Source organism: Talaromyces proteolyticus (assembly GCF_021365285.1).
Source record: "Talaromyces proteolyticus strain PMI_201 chromosome Unknown BGW36scaffold_3, whole genome shotgun sequence".
In the NCBI taxonomy this organism is placed as follows: Eukaryota; Fungi; Ascomycota; class Eurotiomycetes; order Eurotiales; family Trichocomaceae; genus Talaromyces; species Talaromyces proteolyticus.
This window is the reverse complement of record NW_025764279.1, coordinates 1,579,889-1,600,093: the sequence shown is the minus strand read 5'-3', so window position 1 is coordinate 1,600,093 and position 20,205 is coordinate 1,579,889. Positions and strand designations below refer to the sequence as shown.

Here is a 20,205-nt window from a genome sequence, read left to right as displayed (position 1 = left end):
CGCCACTTCTATACAGAGTGATTTATAAAATACAAGAAATACAACTTTTATCCCTCTAGAATATCAAGTCGTAGCTGTTTTACAAAACGTGAATCTGTTGAAAATCTACTTTAACCAATCCAAGCCTAATGCACACTATTCATCCGGACCAGCCAGTGGCTCATGAGAAAATGAAATTAGTCGCGTCCTAAGATTAACTTCCTTTTCAAAGTTCTTATCGAACGGCCACATTGGGCGCCGGATTCGATGATGGCCCAGTCTGATCAAGTTCTGGTCGACACCTCCAGGGGTCAGAGCCATCATCCAATCCGCAGCCATATTGTACAGTTCAGGCTCAAGATAGCCAATCTTGACAATTACGATATCGGCAGAGCGAGGTTTGAGATTTAGATCAGTAAAGTCATGCTCTTTATGATATGGTTTGCGCAGCTTGGTTAAGATAGCAAAGACACTACCGACTTGCAGCACAACTTCAACAACGGCATCTCGATCGCCGTGTTTGATGGAATGTACACGACCTGTCATAGTGATGGGTCCTGAATGAATGTCATCGACTTCTGCACCAGCTGTCACTGTCACAGTGGCTCCGACCCCCGCATTCACAGCCGTGTCAATCGCCTTCGGTCCAGGGACACTGGCATATATGACTGTGGGACCAGAAGGTTCTTTAAATTCCGGGCGATCCAGTAATTTAGTGAGACCCCAGGTCATATCGCCGCTTCCACCTGCTGTTGGGTTATCGCCACTATCGGAAACAAAATATGGGCGAGCAGAAGACGCGAGAGCAGTGTCGAGACATTCCTTGTAAGTACCAGTTGGGGCAACGAATACAAAGTCTGCGTGTGAGTCCCAGAACAGTTTCGCCAATTTCTCGGCTCCCGTTGAGACAACAGCTTTGTCCCATCCTGTGGCCATGACAATAGCTCGATTCCGAGGCTCGTCGGCCCAGGCATAGCCAACCCAGATTGCAGCATCGATAACACCCTCCATAGCTTCAACTCCAGGCACTGCAGCGTATATATGCTTTGCTGGCTCAACTCGAGTCGAGGTCTGCTCGCCTGGTAGAAGTATTGGAATAGGAATCCAAGCTTTAAACGGTCTAACGCGAGGACCGGCTGAAGGTTGCTTTGCGATAAGCTCCACAAGATTGCGACAGGCACGTTCTTTTGTTTCCATCACATCTTCGTGGGGAGCCATTCGGTAGCACGTTATCAAATCAGTCTGGTGAGCAAGTTCACGCGAAACGTTCCCATGCAAATCCATCGATGCAGACACAATTACATCTAGTCCAACGATGGCGCGAACCCGTCGGAGCAGCTCGGCTTCCACATCATCAAGCTCTTCTACGCACATGGCACCGTGGATGTCAAACCACAAACCATCAAGGCGCGGCGTAGAGGCGACGATATTAGAGAGCCTTGTTGTTATTTCGTCTGCCAGTTCCTCAAATGCAGCTCGAGTGACGACCCCCCCTGGGAGAGCGTGACCGATCAGAGCACCTCGCCAGTCCGCAGCATCGGCAAGAGGCGTTTCTGGATGTAAAAAGGCATATTTCTCAATGACTGCCGCGTCACGTCGCGGATGGAATGCCGGTGCAAGTGTCCTGGACGGAGTGAAGGTAGAGGTTTCACACGCGAGACCAGCAATTGCAATCACAGGACGGCCGGCCATGATTCTCCCTAGCTTCTGTTCTTGAACTGTAATTCCAAACTAACAGTGACAAAATATTTTCATGCGAAGGAACTCCTCGTTGTGCAGATACTGTCCGCCTCTTTAACCACTGGCTAGCTTCCCCCACTTCAGTGCTCTGCCTGCCGCCGGTGCCCTTGGGTCTGCCCTCCTTCATTCAACCGTGTCTTCATCCAACCTTGGTTCTCGACTACTATTTCGCCAGCTGTGTTAATGTCCCTGTGAAGCCTGGAAATGTACCTGCACGATCTCGACTGTCTGCCCGCATACTCCGTGGCATGTTTCGTTCCGCGCCGCAGCCCGTGCAAGACACCAACAATATTAATGTTGGTGCTGCTAAATGAACACATCACGGTACTATCTTCCGTCGGCCTATTCGTCCACTTGCAGCAAAAGAAATCCTTCACTTATTTGACGAGTGGATCAGCTGCCAACTAGAATTGGTGCGATGTCCCCAGATTGCATATGCGTTGGGTACAAACAGCTGCAGCGTTTGATGATTCGTCCCGTTGCATTGCGCGGATGCAACCTCGTTAGATAAGAACAACCGGGCTGTCCAAAACCTGGGGTTGCAAGCCTGCTATTGGCTCTTTTTTGGCTTGTTTCTGGGAGGCCCGAGAATAAAGCTTATCTCCATGTTCAATGAAACATATTTTGCCAGTTTGGGAGCTTTTCTTATCGGGCATCGGGATGCCCCGCATGTGAATACCGTTCTATTTACAAACGGCAGATCCCCAGTCGAGACAGACACAGAATCCAAGTCTCGAGAATATCGATACGCTTTCAATTCGAACTCACCCGCCATCAATTATGAAGAAAACGTCCACCGGGACCTGGATGCCCGCATGGGTTCCAGAGTCGACTCTCGTTCTTTCATTTCTTCTCATGATCTGTGCTATGGTTCAGTCGGCGGTGAGTTTTGCTGTCTTTTCTTTCCAAGATATAGTCAAGAAATAGGGGGAATTAGAAGAATCAAGACAACGTGCTGAACGAAGCTATAGACGGGTGGCTATGACGGGTCTATGTTGAACGGACTCAACATTCTCCCATCTTATACCAGCTATTTCAACTTAAATCCGGCGACTACGGGCTTGAATACAGCATCAGTATTCATCGGCACCTTTTTCGGTGCTGTTATTTCCGGTGTTTTGGCAGACCGTCTTGGACGTCGTCCAGCAATTTTCTGGGGCTCTGCTGTCACCCTGGTCGGTATCTTACTTCAGACTGCTGCCCAAAATATAGCTATGTTCGTGGTGGCGCGGATTGTGCTGGGTTTTGGGTCGGCCATTTCAGGCGTCGCTGGCAGCGTCTATCTTGCTGAGACATTTCCAAGTCGGTGGCGTGCTTGGGGAGTTGGGCTGTTAAACGACTTTTATTAGTAAGTCTAACTTGCGGCTTTTATAGTAGGACTCGTAGTAACCGCAATCCTCTTGAAGTGTTGGAGCATTGATTGCCGCTGGAATTACACTTGGAACAGGTGAATGGAATTCGACTTGGGCATGGAGAGCGCCTTCCCTATTTCAAGGAATTTTCTCCCTTGCCTGCATCATTATTCTCCCTTTCATGTAAGTTTATCTCATATCATATATATTGAACATGTATGCACAGGAATCTAACTGATACATCAAAATAGCCCCGAATCACCGCGTTGGCTAGTCCATGAGGGCTTTCACAAAGAAGCACGGCTCGTTGTCGCATTGACAAACTCGGATGGGAATCAAAGTGACCCAGTAACGATAACAGTCTACAAAGAGATTCTTGATACTCTAAATTGGGAGAAAAGCCAGGACCGTACCATGAGTCCTAAAGAAATCATCAAAACCCCAGTAGCACGGAAGCGTCTACTCATCGGGGGCTCGGCCGGTCCCTTTTCGTGTATTGCAGGCAATATCATTGCCTCTTACTATCTCGGGTCTGAACTTGAGACTGCAGGAATTACCAGTAACCTTGAGCAGCTAAAGGCAGTACGTTAGCCTCTTCTCCTTCTTGCTGTTTAGTAACAAAATCCTTTCGGGTACTGATGTAATACTTAGAATGTCGTTTTGAATGTCTGGTGTCTGGCCTGCGCTCTTGTCGGAACCCATCTTGCCGCTAGATGGGGACGGAAGTCGACCGCTTTACTCTCGCAAACTCTTCTCATTGCATGCCTCTTCATCATAGGTGGTCTGTCCAAGATGTACGCTGATGATCCAGATGGTGCTTCCAACGCTTTAGTATATGGAGATGTGGCAGTGATGTTTCTGTTCCAAGGATTTTATTCTATTGCCTGGACGCCACTGCTTTATCTATACCCACCAGAAGTTCTTAATTATTCGATAAGGGCTAACGGAATTGCCTTTTCGTCATTTGCACTGAATGCATTTGCGTACGTCCCATGTCCTTCCCCATTCAGGGATTTTCTAAGCTAATGAATAAATATAGTCTCGTGTTCGTATACATTATGCCGATAGGGCTTAATAATATTGGATGGAAAATGTACATGGTAAATGGGTCGTGGGATATAATTATCTTAGTTCTCATCGTAAGTTCATGTCTCTCTTCCATTAAATCGGATCACCTCTGACAAGCTCCTTTTAGGCAGTTTACTGGGTCGAAACCAAAGGCAAAACACTTGAAGAAATTGACGCAATTTTTGAAGGCGAAAAGCATTCTTCGGTACCCAATGTTGAACTTGTGCGGCAGGGGAAGGAGAGCGTTGATGTAGGCAAGGTGGAGCAACAGATCATGGCGGAGGTGCAAACGATGCGAGAGTAATTCTTCAGTTACTACATTGACTGGTAGTGATCTAAGATTAGTAGAATGAATGAAATATATAACACTACCCGTCAATTTGTGCTCGAGGGTGTGTATACAAAAGGAGCCCTACCTATACCAATACTAATAATTTTTGAAATTTTTGAAATTTTTTGCATTACCTACGGGCAGTTCTCCAAGAATTCTGGATTTAACCTGACAATCGGTGTAAATGCTGATGAAAGGCAAGGCAGAGAATGTTGATACTATCCTCATACTTTTGTCATATCAATTGATGCATTCAATGTTCTATTGCCCACTGCCCATTTCGATGCTACATATGTACTGAATCTATATATTTCAGAAACCTACATCAACTGATGACTCAAATACTGTCTTCAAAGTGATCCTCCCTTAACCCCGGGTAATGACTAGCCATACTCTGTACGAAAATGGACCCTTTATCATCTATCTTGAGTGAAGATTGACCTTTGGTTTAACTACATACTGCTTATTTTTGATTTGAAATTGATGTTCATGCTGCCTGGGTGTCTCTCCCAATCTTGGTGAGTTTATCACCCCTGCAGCACCTCCGGCCTAGCCCTAACCCTAACCCTAAGTACAGTCCCAACCCTTCTCTCTTTCTCCAACATTCCTACCTTATTCCATGAATAAACAGCGATTATTCTTTTGTGGATATTGTACGCATAAATATACAGTAAAAATTGCTTGTGGGGTCATGATTATAGCTTTCAAAATATTTGAAAATGCCGGTTCTTCGACATCTTGTTTAGATTTTTCAGTGTTGGATACATTCCAATCTCTATCGACCCTGGCAACATCAATTAACCTGAATTTTAAAAGAGTCCTAATATGACTACTGTTTGCCGAAATACTGATAACATAAACCAAATCCGAGATGCTTTTGATCATGCAAACACAGCAGGTTACTTCCACAATTGACCCATCTAACTATCAACACATCTTGAAACTATCGTGGGGGATTGCTTTGAAAAGGCTCAAGTGCTACTGCAGCTGGAGAGGACCTGATAAGTCTCTCGTTATTCTCGAGAATTTCCTCAACTCCTAGAGACACCTATCCGTCTCGTCAACGAGGCCGGCATCTGGTTAATATGCTTACGGGAAGATTTGCGTAAAGTTGCCAGTAGGCATGCGATTGCTTGTTCACCTGCGACAGAGAAGAAGTCCTTAATCATTTCCTTGGCCAAATATCGGTTCGAAGAAACAGGAACGAATCAGGATTTCACAAACTGATTTGCTGTGCCGGCTAAAAAGGTCTCGCCTTGGTGGGGAGCGTCGGGGCAGCGTGTACTTTACTCATAATATTTATTTATCACACCATTTTGCAGGGACCGACCCTGGTAGACATTGACATGACGTGGCTCTTGAAACCCGTCCCTGCATGAGCAAGGGTACATGTAATAGAGCGCGCAATTAAGGACAATCTACGCGTCTGGTGGTTTCACGTCAGAATCAATTGATACCACTCATTAAACTTGTGAAGCCACCAGCTGGAGGCTTTTGATTTCTTACGCATTTTGTCCACAAGATAATTTATCAGGTTTCAAATTAATTAACAAATCGTAGATTGAGCTAATTAGTGAGGTTATCAAGGTGGTGAGCACCAGCCAGCATTTGTAATGTTTAAAACACCACTGATGTATTTTACAATCAATAATACGTGAACCAGACCATCCATGTAAGGGAGATGCATGAGATGTCTCCCTTGCCGCCCTCGTCGATCTGCGACCCAGGTCAGCTGTTGATTTTTCCATTTTTCAATAATTGTCTCGTTTATGGCCAATAAGGCAAAGGAGCTGCCCCCACAAGACGATCTTAGTAGATTTTGGATGTTACAGCATATTTGACCTTTTTCACCTCATTCTCATTTACGCACCTCTGATTACGTTATCTTAGAGATCGAGGGGCAAAAAGAATGACTTTTGTTCAATAATGTGAGATATTATGTACTACGGGATAGTAAGTGGCTAGATAAAATATAATAATTTACAAAGAATGTCGGAAATCGAGTTCTATCCTCATGGCCAAAAAATGAGGCGCCAAAAGTTAAGAAGAGAAAAAAAAGTAAAACCAATCCGACAACTCCATAAAAGGTAAATCCCTTTTCGCCATTTCAAGTAGATCGTCACAGCTTGTTCAAAAAGAAAACAAAACACAGAACTTTGTTACACCGCATGCCCAGGGATTTCATGAGCTTCATCGTTGTGTACTGGTTCCGTCCGGAGCGAGATATCAGTTTTCACCATGACCTGGCCTGGACCAATAGTGTTGATAGGATCTTGGCTTCCCATACCCTTGGACGACATGGCTAAATTTCCCAGGTCGTCTGTTTGTTGATAACCGTGGTGGCCACGGCTTGACAAAGCACTAAGCTTGTAGTTGTAGGTGGGTCGACTGCGAGTTCCCTTGCTAGTGATGGAGGTGAATAGTTTGGGAACGAGCTGCTTAAGCGGATGTTTGAGGAAAGGCAGACAGGCGCAGATGATACCGCAGTTGGCCTCAATGGCACTCCATAATAGTGCTTCCCACGAGCCCCATGTCGGGTCGTCAGTAGCAACGCTCTGCACAAGGGCGTTGATACGTATGATACTGGTGACGCAAACGAAAAGACCCAGAGCAAACATGAGCATAACGCCAACCTTACGCACCAAATTGAGCTGCAATCTAGCTAGGAGGGGCATTGGCAGCAGGCAAATCCAAATGTCCGTCGCAGTGTTATAGCCTGCCCACCACCAGCGAAACCAGGCATTGTTGATACACGTGGCACCTATGTGTTTCTCCCATGACCCCTTCACTGGAATGCATTGAAAAATGGTCGCAAAGACAAACCCAATAACCCCTCCGATAATGACTCCCATAGTAATATGGCAGATCAGGTGAAACCGCTTGCTCGGGAAGATGCGTAAATAGAATGTCAGGAAAGAGAGTTTAGTCAGGCCAAGAACAAGCTTGTATGTGACTTGGAAAACCCAGAAAAACTGTGCTCCATCGAATTAGAATCGATATATAGTGATTATGCAAATCAAGGCTCCTGAAGGTTCTTACTTTTAGAGCCAAAACAGGATTACCGCCCGTCGGAACGACATCTTTTTTGTGCCGTCCAAATCCGTAATTATTTGCTAGTTGTCAAGTCAACTTTCGTGTTCTATGAGCAATTAAAGGAGCGACTTACCAAGATCACCAACGACGGTAGTCACTAACATTACACACTGTTTGGCAAGTGGTTAGAATGAAAGATTTTCAGTGTTGTAGTAGTAGAATGGGAATTACCATTGATGCCGCTATCATAAAATCATCAGTGTATATGTTTTTTCGTAGTATATATCCATGAAGAAGTCTGTAGATGACGAGTATCCCAGCAATAGCACACATAATACCCGTCACAAGTAAAAAAGTCGGTCCCTTGTTAGGGACCGAAGAAGGGCTTTCCGTCATGATTGGAGTAGGCTCGACGGCGAAGCGACCGCTGTGAAGAGATTGAAAAAGCACTCTTCGTCAAGATCCCCTTTGAAGAAGGACAATCTGTACAAGACAGAATAACTTTCTGATAGTCAATCAATTAGTCCTTATCTCATCTTTAAGACATAAGCGCAGCACCGGTGGAGCTTTGCGAGAGAAAGAAAAGGAAGAATATAATTTAGTCCAACAAGATGCGGATTCCAAAGTCAGATTAGTGGACCAATCGATATCATAGTTGAGCTGAGAATAGATGAGCTAACCTCATCTTTCTCTTCGTTTCATTTCCTATGGCCACTGCCAGCCAGCCCACCGAGCCCATATTCTCAACACGTACTACTATACCTAGAAGGATTCGGTTGACGGTCCTATGAGAATTCTTGCTGCAAATTTGACTAATTACTAATTCGTTACGGCTAAGAAGTTACGCGCATAATGATGGATATCGGCTCTTAGCCTTCCCACGGTTTCTGGAGAAAGCTAGTTGGCTCCATGAAACTCTGCTCCGTCGTGTATATCCTATACAACCCTACTCGCAGCTAATGGGGTCTGCGAAAGCAAGTCGGGATTAAATGGCAATCCTAGTATATCTTGCTCTCGTATCCTCCCAAGTTTCCCCGGCTTCTTTTCGATGATTTCCTAAATTCCCTGTCACTTCTCATTTACTAGGTAGCTAGCGGTTAATTATGGCTTCCCAGGTCAAAAATACTCTATAGGCTATTTAGTATACACTGAAGAAATAGCCCAACACTTAGCCAAAAAGCGGAGGCGATGAGATTTAGCCTGGAGGATTCAAGGGCGCTAGATTCAGATATCTTAGCATTCCGCAAGGGGTGGAGCTGGGGACAAGGGGCTAAAAAATACACCAGGATTTTACGCGAGCTCGGAGGAGCTGGGTCAAAATTTGGAATAGGCATTTATCGGGGTTCATTGCGCAAGAAATGACTAGGAACTACTTCGGGACTGTGGTGGTAAGTAAAACTGATGATCGATGAGTTGCGTGATACTCCACCTACAGATCCGTATCTTTCTTTCGATGAAGCTTGATCGACTTCGCAGGGATCGAGATAGCGTTCAAGAACATCCGATTATCCGTCATTGATGCATGTCGGATAATGCGGGCGGAATAGTTTCGCTCGACAAGTTCCAACACCATTCTGTGAGACCCACAAATCCTAAACAATGCATTGTTGAGAAAGAATCTGGCCAGAACAGAAAAGATGTAGCACCAGCCACGCTGAAGACCTGGAAAGAAAAAAATTACGCATTGGTTGGCCCAACAAGAGAAACGACTTGAGATCGAGATTCATCAATAGAGAGAGCAAAAATAACTGAGAGAGAGAAAGACTTCGATTTCGGCGGCCATTGGATAGGAAACTAAACGCTAAATGGGTTATAGGCGTGGTAATTTGTAGTTTGTAGTTAGCAAATAACAATCGGCATCGGAGTTTCCTACTCTGGACAACACTGTGAAAAAGTAGGAAAGGCCAAGTTGTTAATCCAGGCCAATCGAACACGATTATTTTTTTGGTTTTCTAACTTCTCGAAGATCCCAGACCAAGACCAGCCAGCCAACAGTGTAACGATGCTACATCACACCATACGCTAAGCTGGCAGTGCTCCACAATAACACATTCCCTATTCCAGCCTCCAGGCTCCGAGTCCAGGGTCCAGGGTCAATGGACCAAGAGTACTAAGTTAATTTTCTTCCCTCTTCCAGTAAGCACTATACCTACCTAGGCTGGACGCTATAAGAATATCCGATAGGACACTAGTGCAATCTTGTATGTTGGTGATGTCGGCACTTCGGCAGCAATAAATGAGATTTCCAAGTTGTTTCTCCGTAATCTCAAGCTAACAGTGCTTCGTAAGAAATTCGTGTATGGTGTACCTTCATGTTGTATATTTAATGGTCCATGGCCCTTGTGCGACCATTTGTTACTACGTATATGTGTGATGTAATAAGATCAACATTGAGGGCAGATGGAGACACTCGAGATGGGGTACTGTGTAGTGTGCACAACATCTGCTGAAACCACACAGTGGCACAGAATCGCCACGTATGTACTAAGTAGGACAAAAAGCACACAACTGACCCAGGTTTTGTTATAGAAATACGTAAAAGTATACTATTATTGACTCTCGTCTTTGGTTTTGTAACATACGCGCCGGGTAACCGTATTGTACGGATGTGGGACACGGTATTGAAATGTAACTACAGGGAATAATTAGCCCTAAATCTTAGCCTGAAATCTTAGCCTGAGACTACCTTCTGCAGGTGAGGCATATTTTTTCTTCTTGATGGTTGCCTCGCGCATTTTCCTAATTCTACGCGGCCACTAACTCCAAGTATTATATCAACCGTTTGCTGCAAATATATGCTAGCACTCTTGAAAGGTGGCTCCGGCTATTTGGCTTCATCGGAGAGTAATAGAATGTGCCGGGCGTTATTGAAAGCCGCATACAGCCGTTTCAATTCGTTCAATTTTGCCTAATCCAGCATTTATCCACTACACCATGTTCAGGAGAATTGTATCGTGACGTAAGAATTAAATGAATTGAATGTGCGCCCGATAATATTGAAGAAGAGCGCCTGAGCGATACTAATTATATATTCGTATTAGATAAAATGTACATTGAGCGCCTAGCAGTAGTTGAGAACAGAAAATTACAACTGGTAACGGAAATCGGGATGGCCGTCACCCAGGTTCTGCATCTGCTTGTTCTCTTCTGTAGTATAGGTCCTCGCAACTGTTTTCTCCGCCCTGTTACGCCGGCGATTCTCGTAGAACAGGAACGCAAAGTAGAGCGAGTTCGCAACGAGTCCCATAACGCCAAAGGCGAGGCCAACGCCAAAGCCGACTGGGTACTTGGGACTCTGGTTAGTGATAAAGACGTTTCCAGACACGAAAGCGCCGCAGTTTCCAAACCCAGTAAGAATTCCCATCCCAACGGTTCGCTTGACACCCTTACCCAAGTTTGTGCACAGCCAGACCACCAGAGTGGACATGTTGATGAAAGCGCCGACCGAGACGAAGAACATGGCCGTGTAGAGTACTCCTGGTGGGCTGGTGTGCGCCAACTGGATAGCCCAGCCAATGATTATCAACAAGGACCCGAAGACAGTGAACAGGTAGCGATGATTGAGATAGTCGCTGAGCCATGCACTACTTAGGGTAAACACAAACGCTGTCGCATAAACAGGGATGGTGTGCCATTGAGCTGAGCTTGCAGTCCAGCCCAAATCTTTCAAGATAGTAGGCTGAAACGCGACCAGGGAGCTGGCAGTTTCCTCAGCGGCCATATAACCGAGGACACTTCAGGTAGTTAGCACCAAAGAAATTATATAAGATTGCAAAGCGCAAAGTGATAGCATACCAGAGCCAGATTTTCCAGTCCGCAAGCATCGGCAGCACACGCTGCAGGGTAATGTCATCGTCACGAACACTTCCTCCATCTTCCTCTATTCTTGCCATGAGAAGGGCTTTCTCGTCCGCAGTCAGGAAGGATGCATTTTCGGGGAATGGCACGATGATGAAGAACCCGAAAATGCTAACAACCAAGGTGATGATGGCTTCCATCACAAAAATCCTACCATTATTGTGAGCAAACAAATCTAATACGGTAACGGACCTAATCATTCAGAAAATGACATACCATTGCCACGCTTCAAGACCCCCTTTTCCGTCTAATTTCTGCAACAGAGTAGAAAACAAGCCGTTGAAAGCTCCAGCAGCCATGTTTGCACTGAAGAAGACAGCATATCGGCGCAAGAACTCGTTGCGCTTGTAGTAGCATCCAATCAAATAGGCGCATCCGGGAACAAATCCTGCCTCGAACATGCCCATAAAAAATCGACAAGCTATCAAACCCGATGTTGTTTTGGTAAGACCTTGTCCGAGAACGAAAAGGCCTGTTTTTAAAATCGTTCTGGTTAGCAATGATGGCAAAACTATGGATTCTATCTGATGCGACTTACCCCAACAGAACATGTAAACGGCGAGAATCTTCGGTCCAATCTTTTTGACCAACAAATTGGCTGGAACACCAAAAACTACATAGGAGACGGTGAATATCGTGACCGCGATGTTGTAATCGTTACCCTTCAATTTCAGCGCCTGCGTCATACCCGCAATCTTCGCATTTCCGATATTCGAGCGATCGAAGAAAGAAACAAGAAACAGAAACCAGAGAATAGGAATTACACGAAAATCCAGCTTCCGGACGAGTTTCTTTTCCAGTGCCCTGTCAATTGGCGTGCTCTCCTGAGTGCCAGCTTGCTTCGGGTTGAGTTCTATGCTGGCTGACTCCATTGTCATTGATTTGACATCCATGGTATTACCGGTCGAGTCGACCGAGAGAGGCACGAGGAATATTCAAAAAAAAAAAAAGCATCTACAAACTATACATAAGAGGAGATTGAGGATTAATGACCATGAAAATTATCTGCCAGTGGAACACTAAACAGCAGGGGGGAGGAGAAAACGTAAAGCAAAACCGCGAGTCAGGGTAGAATTTCCCCTCAACAACGTGGACTAAAGGCAAACTGTGGCCAGAAAGGGGCTAGATTGAAATAGTTTTGTGGAACTCTGTATGAATTCAACAAATAAAGATCAAAGCCAGCCAGGGAATATTCCGGGAGTCTGCATAGGTAAAGCGAGCCACCCTGGCCGGGGAGTTTAAGGGTTGGGCTAGGACAAATTCATTCTCCTGGAGGGAAGGCGATAGGTGTGGTTTACGTGGCTAGACTTGCTCGTTTACAGGGGTAGTGCCCATTATGGCAATAATTTTCAAGGATGCATATGCTGCACAGTCGGCTCTAGCCTCCGAGCTCCAGTGCCTCGAATTTGACGCCAATCAGTGGCCAATGGCGCTTTAAACCCGACCAGAAATAGTGTCAGGTTATTATCGATACGTGGATAAGTGCTAATCGAAGCTGGAACACCTTCTTTAACCGATGCAAGGGGTGGAGCATGGTCTATCAAGGTCTACTGTTGATGTACATATTCCGGGTAGTTAAACCTTTTTTTATTCGGAATGCGACGCTACGCGGAGAACACAATTAATCCCATGCAATCAATTGCATGTAGTTAACCAAGCTGTTCTCGGCCGAACCAAAATAGTCTTTTCATCTTCTCTGACCGTCTTGGTCTGAATCCTTCAGGGAGAGACAAGCTCGGTTGTTGTTCTTGGCAGTTGGATTCTGTATCCACCACTCACAGACAATACATATTTGAGTTTATATCCGCAAAGTCTACTTGGGGAAGTTCGATGGCGCTTGTGTGGCTGTCTGATCTGATCTATTGCCGTAGCGCCATTGGACACAGAAATACGTGCGTGCGGAATACTCTTTCGTTCCGTATATGGAGCATGTTGAATCCAAGTACAGACATTACCCTATCAGGGACAAGTTGGGTGGGCAAACTGTTAGCTTGTTGGACATAGCCCTAGCCACAACAAGAAGGATCTATTGTCGATCTGTCGATGTGATGGTATTGGGTCCGTAATATTAAACAGACTAAACAGGGGCCCCTTACAAGCTTCTGACTAGACGATACTAGCATCTTACTTGGAGAAAGTTTGGTATCTTACCGTGGCGCTGCCATCGCTTCGAGCCGCCGGCACTCTTAACGCAACTCCTAAGACAGAGTACAGCAGTCCTGTTAATTATGTGCAACTTTGTGTGTTGCCGCTAGGCTAGGAATCGGTATTATCGGAAATGCCAGGATAACTTGCGCTACAGTTACCACTTACCAGCATCATTATTTACTGTTCCGAGTACGGAGTACCAAGTAAACTGAGTGGTATCGTTGGTCGTAAGTAACACCATGAGATAAATGGATGGTGACAAAGCGGGGGTTTTCCAATGAATGACCTTTTTATAAGGTACATCAAGACACGCCTAACGCTCATCAAAATCATTCCTTCTTTCGGGCAATCCCCGCTACATGCAACAAATCGTTATTCAATTCCACGTGGATTGGATAATATTATCAACTGTTGTTCTTTTGTAAACTCTTTGATTGAGACTGTTGGTCAGTTAAGACGACGACTAAACCTGTTTAGTTTTTCTAACCTGACATGCTCAGCTGTGAAACATAATTACAAGCCACGATGTCAAACCAAGCTTCCTCCTACATCGTTGCAGATGCTTTCCTCGAGGCTTTGGCGGAAGTAAGTGCTGGCTTGTGCAAACCCCTGTCTATCAATTTTCATGCACCGTTTCTTATGTAACGTCAATGAAACCTAGGCCGGAGTCGATTACCTCTTCACGGTGCTTGGCTCCGACCATCCAAGTATCATCGAAGCCTATGTGCGCCGACAAAAATTGCTGAAAAAGGATTTTCCCCGTATGGTACTGTTTCAACACGAGGTATGTCGGAAATCTCGTAATTGTCGGAACTATGCCTAGTCTGGACCCCGGCTGTTAACCAGTCAAAACTAATTACTTCCCTTAGTTCGCCGCTATGTCTGCAGCAGATGGCTATGCCAGGATCACGCAACGTCCAGCCTGTGTTATTGCCCACGTAGATGTTGGCACCGCTGCCTTAGGACAGGGCCTGCATAACGCCTCAAGTGGGCGCGCCCCCGTCGTTATTTTCGCTGGTGTTGCTCCATCGACTCTTCATGGCGAAGCTGTTGGTTCTAGATCGGAACATGTCCAATGGTATCAAGATATCCCCAATCAAGCTGCCCTTGTCGCACCATATAGTCGATACACGGCGGAAATAAAGTCTCCCCAACATGTGCAGACTATCGTACACCGAGCCGTCCTAATGGCGACCACTGGGTCGCCAGGACCAGTCTACCTCACAGCAACGCGAGAGATCTTGGCACAACCGATTGAATCCCTAGAGTCTAGGCAACGACCAATTCCATCCTGTCGGTTGGGAGGCTTGTCCACAGATGCTATTGAGGTGATAGCCAACGCGCTGATTGAAGCGAAAGCGCCACTGGTTATTACGGGCTATCTAGGACGAAACCACCAGGCAGTGAAAAATTTGATCACACTAGCAGACCTCATCAAGGGTATTCGGGTGTTTGATTCGGAAATTCGCGAAGTATGCTTCCCGGCTGACCACCCAGCCTGGGTGACACGAGGCACTGGTGCTGCCAAAGCTGTGCAGAATGCGGACGTCGTGCTCGTCATTGATGCCGATGTTCCATGGATCCCCACCAAAGTTAGGCCATCGCCTTCGGCCGAGATCTTCCATATTGATCTAGATCCGCGAAAGGAGAAGATGAACATCTTTGACATTGGTGCTACAGCGACGTTCCTTGCTGATAGTGCCACTGCTTTGTCGCAACTGACAGATTATGTATTGAAGTCGGGCAAGGTCTCTGCTGAGTCTTATGCTGAACGGTGGGACGCCGTCAAAGCCAGTTTTGGAGAAGGCCAAAGTCTAGTTATCGGTCGTGCGTTGAAAGCTTTGGAAACCCCGGAATCTCCAACCTCGGTTGACTTCTTACTACACTCTCTTCGCTCTGTAGTGCCCAGTAACACAATATATGTTTCGGACTCGGTCACAAACCAAGTCTTACTCAGCGAGCAACTGCGATTCACTCGGCCAGGGTCACACCTGACCAAGGGAGGCAGCGGCCTTGGCTGGTCAGGCGGTGCTGCTGTTGGCGTAAAGCTCGCAGCAAAACTTTACGATTTCACAGACCGGCCTAATGTACGCCGCAAAGACTCGACCGATACCAGCGAGGATCCTTTTGTGTGCATGATCATAGGTGACGGTAGCTTTATCTTTTCAGTTCCAACTGCTGTATACTGGGCCAGTCATCGACATGATTGTCCTTTTTTGACAATAATTCTGAATAACGGTGGGTGGCGTGCGACACGCCAATGTATAGTAGACGTCCACCCTGAAGGGGTTGCCTTTGGAACCACCAATGAAGAGCTGGGCATCGCACTTGAGCTTGACGGTCCCAATTATGGCGAGGTAGCTAAAGCGGCTGCCAATGGAAACTTGTGGACAAAACGAGTCACTCGCGTGGCGGATTTGGAGCAAGCCCTAATCGAGGGCAGAGAAGTGGTTCTCCAGCAGAAGATATCTGCCGTTATCGATGTCATCGTGAAATGAGAGGATTCATCAAGTCCACTTTCTAAAATATATCGTTTCTGCCATAGAGAAAGCTGATTATGCTTCAGCTAATATAATTTGATTGTATGTCAGTGAATCATCACACCAATAATTGATGTTGTAATTCAATCATTTGAGGTCATTTCACAGAGAATGATATGATTAATAATCCGTATATACATTTCTTAGACAAGCCGATCTAACATCGGTCACTTGGATCTCGGTGCCTCAACCTCAAAATCGAACCGGTTGGGAATTTTGAGCCCTGCGTCGAGATGACCTTGCATCTCCAACAGGGACACTCCATCCCGGACTAACCATGGATCTCTTGTCTCACGCTGCCAATTCTCCATATCTTCCCTCATCTGAACAAGAACATTTGCATATGCCGGGTCATTTGCAACATTATTCACTTCTCTTGGGTCTTTCTCCATGTCGAAGAGTTCTTCCGCTGGGCGGCGGATGTAGGCCTCCAGTGTGCGCCATCCAATCTTCACAGGCCCATCAACATTTCTCATACCCTCCCAGGACAGTGAGGCATAGAGATCTGTTGAGAAGGGAAAGTCAAGTTTCCAGGCGATGTTACGATGATATTTATACCTTGTAGTGCGAATGAAGCGAGTTGGATAGTAGTTTGTGATTTCGTGAAATGTATGCGACCCAAATACCCTTGTCCACGCATTATCTAGTGAAGTTTTGGTCATGATCGGTAGAAAAGTCCTGCCACGCCTGGAAGGAGAACTGGACCCCGGGTGGATGGATGAAGACTGATAGCCAGCCCAGTCTAAAATGGTCGGTAGAATATCAATATAAGATATTAGATTTGGATTTAGCTCTGACGCTGTTACGCCAGGCTGGCGGACAATGAATGGCAAACGGATACCTGCATCATACAGTGTGGTTTTTGAATTTAGAAAAGGGGGACCATTGTCGCTCATAAAAATGACGAGAGTGTCTTGATCATGTCCATATTGTTTCAGATATTTCATAATCAAACCGAGACCCCTGTCGACTCGAGCAATTGACCGATAGTACTCTGCCAATTCTTCTCGCACCTCCGAAATGTCACTCAGATATCCCGGCACGACGACCTCGTTGCTATGATATAACGGGTCCTCTGCAGATACAGTCTCATCCCCATTGCCAAACCCGCCACGGGTGTGGTCACGATGCGGATCCATATATCCAACTGTGAGGAAGAATGGACGGTCATCTTGCGCGGCCGTCTTGAAGAACGATTCAGCGCGTCCAGCTACCCATTTGACATCACGCGTCGCGCTTTCATCGACTATTTCCCATGGATATATGGACATCGGCCCTACATGTATCTTGCCAATGATGCCCGTCAGATAGCCATGATCTCGCAAAAGCCTCGGCGCGGTCTCCACGTGATCGAACGTCATGAAATGGTGTGTATAGTGGTTGAGCCCGTACTGCCCATTCTCATGCGTGTGCAGTCCGGAATAGATGACGGAGCGGCTCCCGCTGCAGGAGGCCGTGCTTGCGAAGGCATTATCGAACACAACTCCTTCTTGAGCGAGGCGATCTATATTCGGGGTCCTGATAGTGTTGTCGCCGTAACATCCCAAAGCTTTGCCAAGATCGTCTGCGATCACAAGCAGAATATTCCGCTTGGGAGGCATTGAGCTGGTAGGGAGAATCTCGTGTCTCGCGCTCTGTCAAGAACTTATGACCCTGGGTCCTGTCATGAGGAGTATTTAAGGCCTGCCCCGTGTCCGCCAAGCGTGCAGATAAGGAGCTCCAGTAACAGCGTCATGGCAGGCCTTAATATTTCGTCTCTCCCTCTCTCTGCTGCTTCCATGGTGGGGGTGGCGTGGGACGAATAGGCAAATGGTAGCCAAAGAACGGTCGTACAGAAGCAGCAGGCTTGATTGGAGGGGTTTTCGGCTCAACCGAGCAAGCAGTACCATCAATCGCAGACAATCATCGCATGCATGCAGACACGCCTCGCACGTCGTCGTAGTGGTACTACTGTGATAGTGTCTAGGAATGTCGCGTGGTGGATAAACGGCCGGCAAGTCGGAAGGCGACGGCACCAATCACCACGTGCCAAAATCTGCCCGCGCCAAAGAAGCCCCAAAAAAAGCCTTCCGTAAGGCTTCTAAGTTCTCGGCGTCTTCTTCACGTTAATTGATCCTAGTACTGTCGCGTCGAGTCTAGCTCGGTCTCTCGTCCTTGCTCGCTTCTCGTGATTTCCGGCCACTCTCTTTGAGCCGCCAGTGCATTGCAATTGCACTCCGGATCGTGCAGCCTCAACTGCGATTGTAGACGGCCAGCATGTGTGATGTGTGCTGGCCCGCCATAACCAACGATTCAGCCAGGTGCCCCAAGGCATCGGGGGCTGCTGGAGATAGACAGGCTAAACTAGTCAACTGCTAGTCTTGCAGGGATCCTGCATACTGAAAGCATATCTGATACACTTGCTGCGTACTATCGGCGCCATGATTGCTGCTTTCCTGAAAAAGAACCACATCTTGTCGCATTTCACCCCACGTCTCGGAGCGGCGGTTGGTTTGATTGCACTGTCGAGCTTGAACTATGGCTTTGACAATCAGGGCATTTCGACTAGCCAGGCGATGACGACGTACAAGAAGCAGTTTGGCGAATGGGACCCTAGCACCCAAGAGTATACCATTCCAACCTTCTGGACATCGCTCCTGAACAGCCTAAACTTCATTGGGTTTGCTGTAGGTGTGTTTCCCCTTTAAATTTATCCCCTCGTGGCAGATTCGCCGTCCGACAGTTGTTGATATGCCGATCGCCAGGCCTGTTTGTTGGTAGCGTTGTCAGCGCCCGATATGGCCGCCGTATGGCAATGTTTAGCATGTCCATCTGGGCTATGGTGTCAGCCACAGTCCTCGTCACTTCCCTGAGAATTGAGCAGGTACTAGTCGGTCGTATTTTGAACTATGGATATGTTGGCATGGAGCTTGCTACCTGTCCGCCTTTCCAGGCTGAAATCATCCCGGCCCCAATTCGAGGGTTTGCTGTGGGTACCTATCAATGCAGCTTACTACTTGGCGGCATCATCATCAACAGTGTATGTCGAGGGACGTCTGAAATTCCCACGAATGCTGCTTGGAGGACCCCTTTATTCTTGTTCTACATTGTCCCAGCAACCGTGGCCACGTGCATTTGGTACATCCCAGAGTCTCCCCGGTGGCTACTATTGCAGGATCGCTGGGACGAAGCCCTTGAGTCGTTACGCAGCCTACGCGGTGATGAGAGGGAAGGCTATGATCCAAGACAAGAACTTGCTCTCCTACAGAGGTCACTGTCGGAGGAACAGAACCAGGGAACATATTCCGACCTATTTCGAGGCAGCAATTGCAAACGAACCTTGATAGCCATGGGTATGAACTTTTTTATTCAGGCTACAGGATCCCCATTCACCGCTGCTTATTCGACTTTGTTCGTCCAATCGCTAGACTCTTTAAATGCATTTGATTATTCAATAATGAGCTCTTGTATCAACACTTTCTGCTGCATTGTGTCCATCTCCATTACCGACAAGATCGGGCGCCGGCCCATCTTATTGCTAGGTTCAACTCTGCAGATATTATGGCTATTCACCATGGCAGGCATAGGACTTCACCACCACCCGTCATTAGTTCAAAAGCAAGTAGTTATCGCCGCGACAGCCCTGTCCTCGGCCAGCCTGTGTTTCAGCTGGGACCCAATGAACTATATTATTACGACAGAGCTTCCTGCATCAAGACTTCGTGATAAAACTCAACGCATCGCATCAATTGTTAACATTCTTACCAAGTATGTGTCATCTTTGTATCCTCAAAAAGTATCTTGAATACTAACTTGACTGTTCTAGTTTCACCTTCTCCTTTACCACCCCATACCTACTCAATGCCCCATACGCAGATCTTCAATCGAAAGTGGGCTTCATCTTCGGGGGTCTCGCTATTTGCTCGCTCCTGTTTGCATATTTCTGTGTGCCTGAAATGAAAGGCCGGTCACTAGAAGAAATCAACCAGATGTTTCAAGACGGTGTTCCTGTGCGGAGCTTCAAGGATTATAGTGCCGAAGAATCTCTGGCGTGGGCTGAAGCTAGCGGCAAAACGCTGGGAGGGACGACCTTGGGCTTGAAATTGACACACATAGAGAGAGTTCCAGTGGAGAGATCATAGTTACGGACTTTTTCTATGACGATATATATGGCAGA

The 20,205-nt window shown here is 46.6% G+C and overlaps 7 protein-coding genes across 7 annotated transcripts; 3 read left to right on the top strand and 4 right to left on the bottom strand.

Annotated features, from left to right (window-relative positions):
- Window position 1: 1 nt before the first annotated feature.
- BGW36DRAFT_372156 (uncharacterized protein) lies at window positions 2–2,017 on the bottom strand. The gene has a single exon (XM_046215445.1). It carries the CDS (start codon window positions 1,669–1,671, stop codon window positions 136–138), a length of 1,536 nt encoding a protein of 511 aa, XP_046075452.1. The 5' UTR covers window positions 1,672–2,017; the 3' UTR covers window positions 2–135.
- Window positions 2,018–2,499: 482 nt separating this feature from the next.
- BGW36DRAFT_394818 (putative hexose carrier protein) lies at window positions 2,500–4,443 on the top strand (the record flags this gene model as incomplete). The annotated part of the gene is made up of 7 exons (XM_046217958.1): window positions 2,500–2,601; window positions 2,691–3,067; window positions 3,126–3,254; window positions 3,323–3,653; window positions 3,723–4,054; window positions 4,111–4,210; window positions 4,267–4,443. The coding sequence occupies 7 exons, from the start codon at window positions 2,500–2,502 to the stop codon at window positions 4,441–4,443; spliced, it is 1,548 nt and encodes a 515-aa protein (XP_046075451.1).
- A 1,897-nt stretch (window positions 4,444–6,340) lies between these two features.
- Window positions 6,341–8,239, bottom strand: BGW36DRAFT_372151 (uncharacterized protein). The gene is made up of 4 exons (XM_046215444.1): window positions 7,735–8,239; window positions 7,637–7,673; window positions 7,510–7,583; window positions 6,341–7,442 (listed from the first exon to the last, which is right to left on the bottom strand). The coding sequence occupies exons 1-4, from the start codon at window positions 7,897–7,899 to the stop codon at window positions 6,630–6,632; spliced, it is 1,089 nt and encodes a 362-aa protein (XP_046075450.1). The 5' UTR covers window positions 7,900–8,239; the 3' UTR covers window positions 6,341–6,629.
- A 2,349-nt stretch (window positions 8,240–10,588) lies between these two features.
- Window positions 10,589–12,233, bottom strand: BGW36DRAFT_424363 (major facilitator superfamily domain-containing protein; the record flags this gene model as incomplete). The annotated part of the gene is made up of 4 exons (XM_046219951.1): window positions 10,589–11,237; window positions 11,299–11,511; window positions 11,578–11,833; window positions 11,900–12,233. 4 exons carry the CDS (start codon window positions 12,231–12,233, stop codon window positions 10,589–10,591), a joined length of 1,452 nt encoding a protein of 483 aa, XP_046075449.1.
- Window positions 12,234–14,034: 1,801 nt separating this feature from the next.
- Window positions 14,035–16,007, top strand: BGW36DRAFT_290595 (putative acetolactate synthase; the record flags this gene model as incomplete). The annotated part of the gene is made up of 3 exons (XM_046210771.1): window positions 14,035–14,094; window positions 14,171–14,293; window positions 14,379–16,007. The coding sequence occupies 3 exons, from the start codon at window positions 14,035–14,037 to the stop codon at window positions 16,005–16,007; spliced, it is 1,812 nt and encodes a 603-aa protein (XP_046075448.1).
- Window positions 16,008–16,216: 209 nt separating this feature from the next.
- On the bottom strand, window positions 16,217–17,650 carry BGW36DRAFT_289371 (alkaline-phosphatase-like protein; the record flags this gene model as incomplete). The annotated part of the gene is made up of 1 exon (XM_046210656.1): window positions 16,217–17,650. One exon carries the CDS (start codon window positions 17,648–17,650, stop codon window positions 16,217–16,219), a length of 1,434 nt encoding a protein of 477 aa, XP_046075447.1.
- An 819-nt stretch (window positions 17,651–18,469) lies between these two features.
- Window positions 18,470–20,170, top strand: BGW36DRAFT_290070 (putative sugar transporter; the record flags this gene model as incomplete). The annotated part of the gene is made up of 3 exons (XM_046210731.1): window positions 18,470–18,719; window positions 18,794–19,796; window positions 19,855–20,170. The coding sequence occupies 3 exons, from the start codon at window positions 18,470–18,472 to the stop codon at window positions 20,168–20,170; spliced, it is 1,569 nt and encodes a 522-aa protein (XP_046075446.1).
- Window positions 20,171–20,205: the final 35 nt, after the last annotated feature.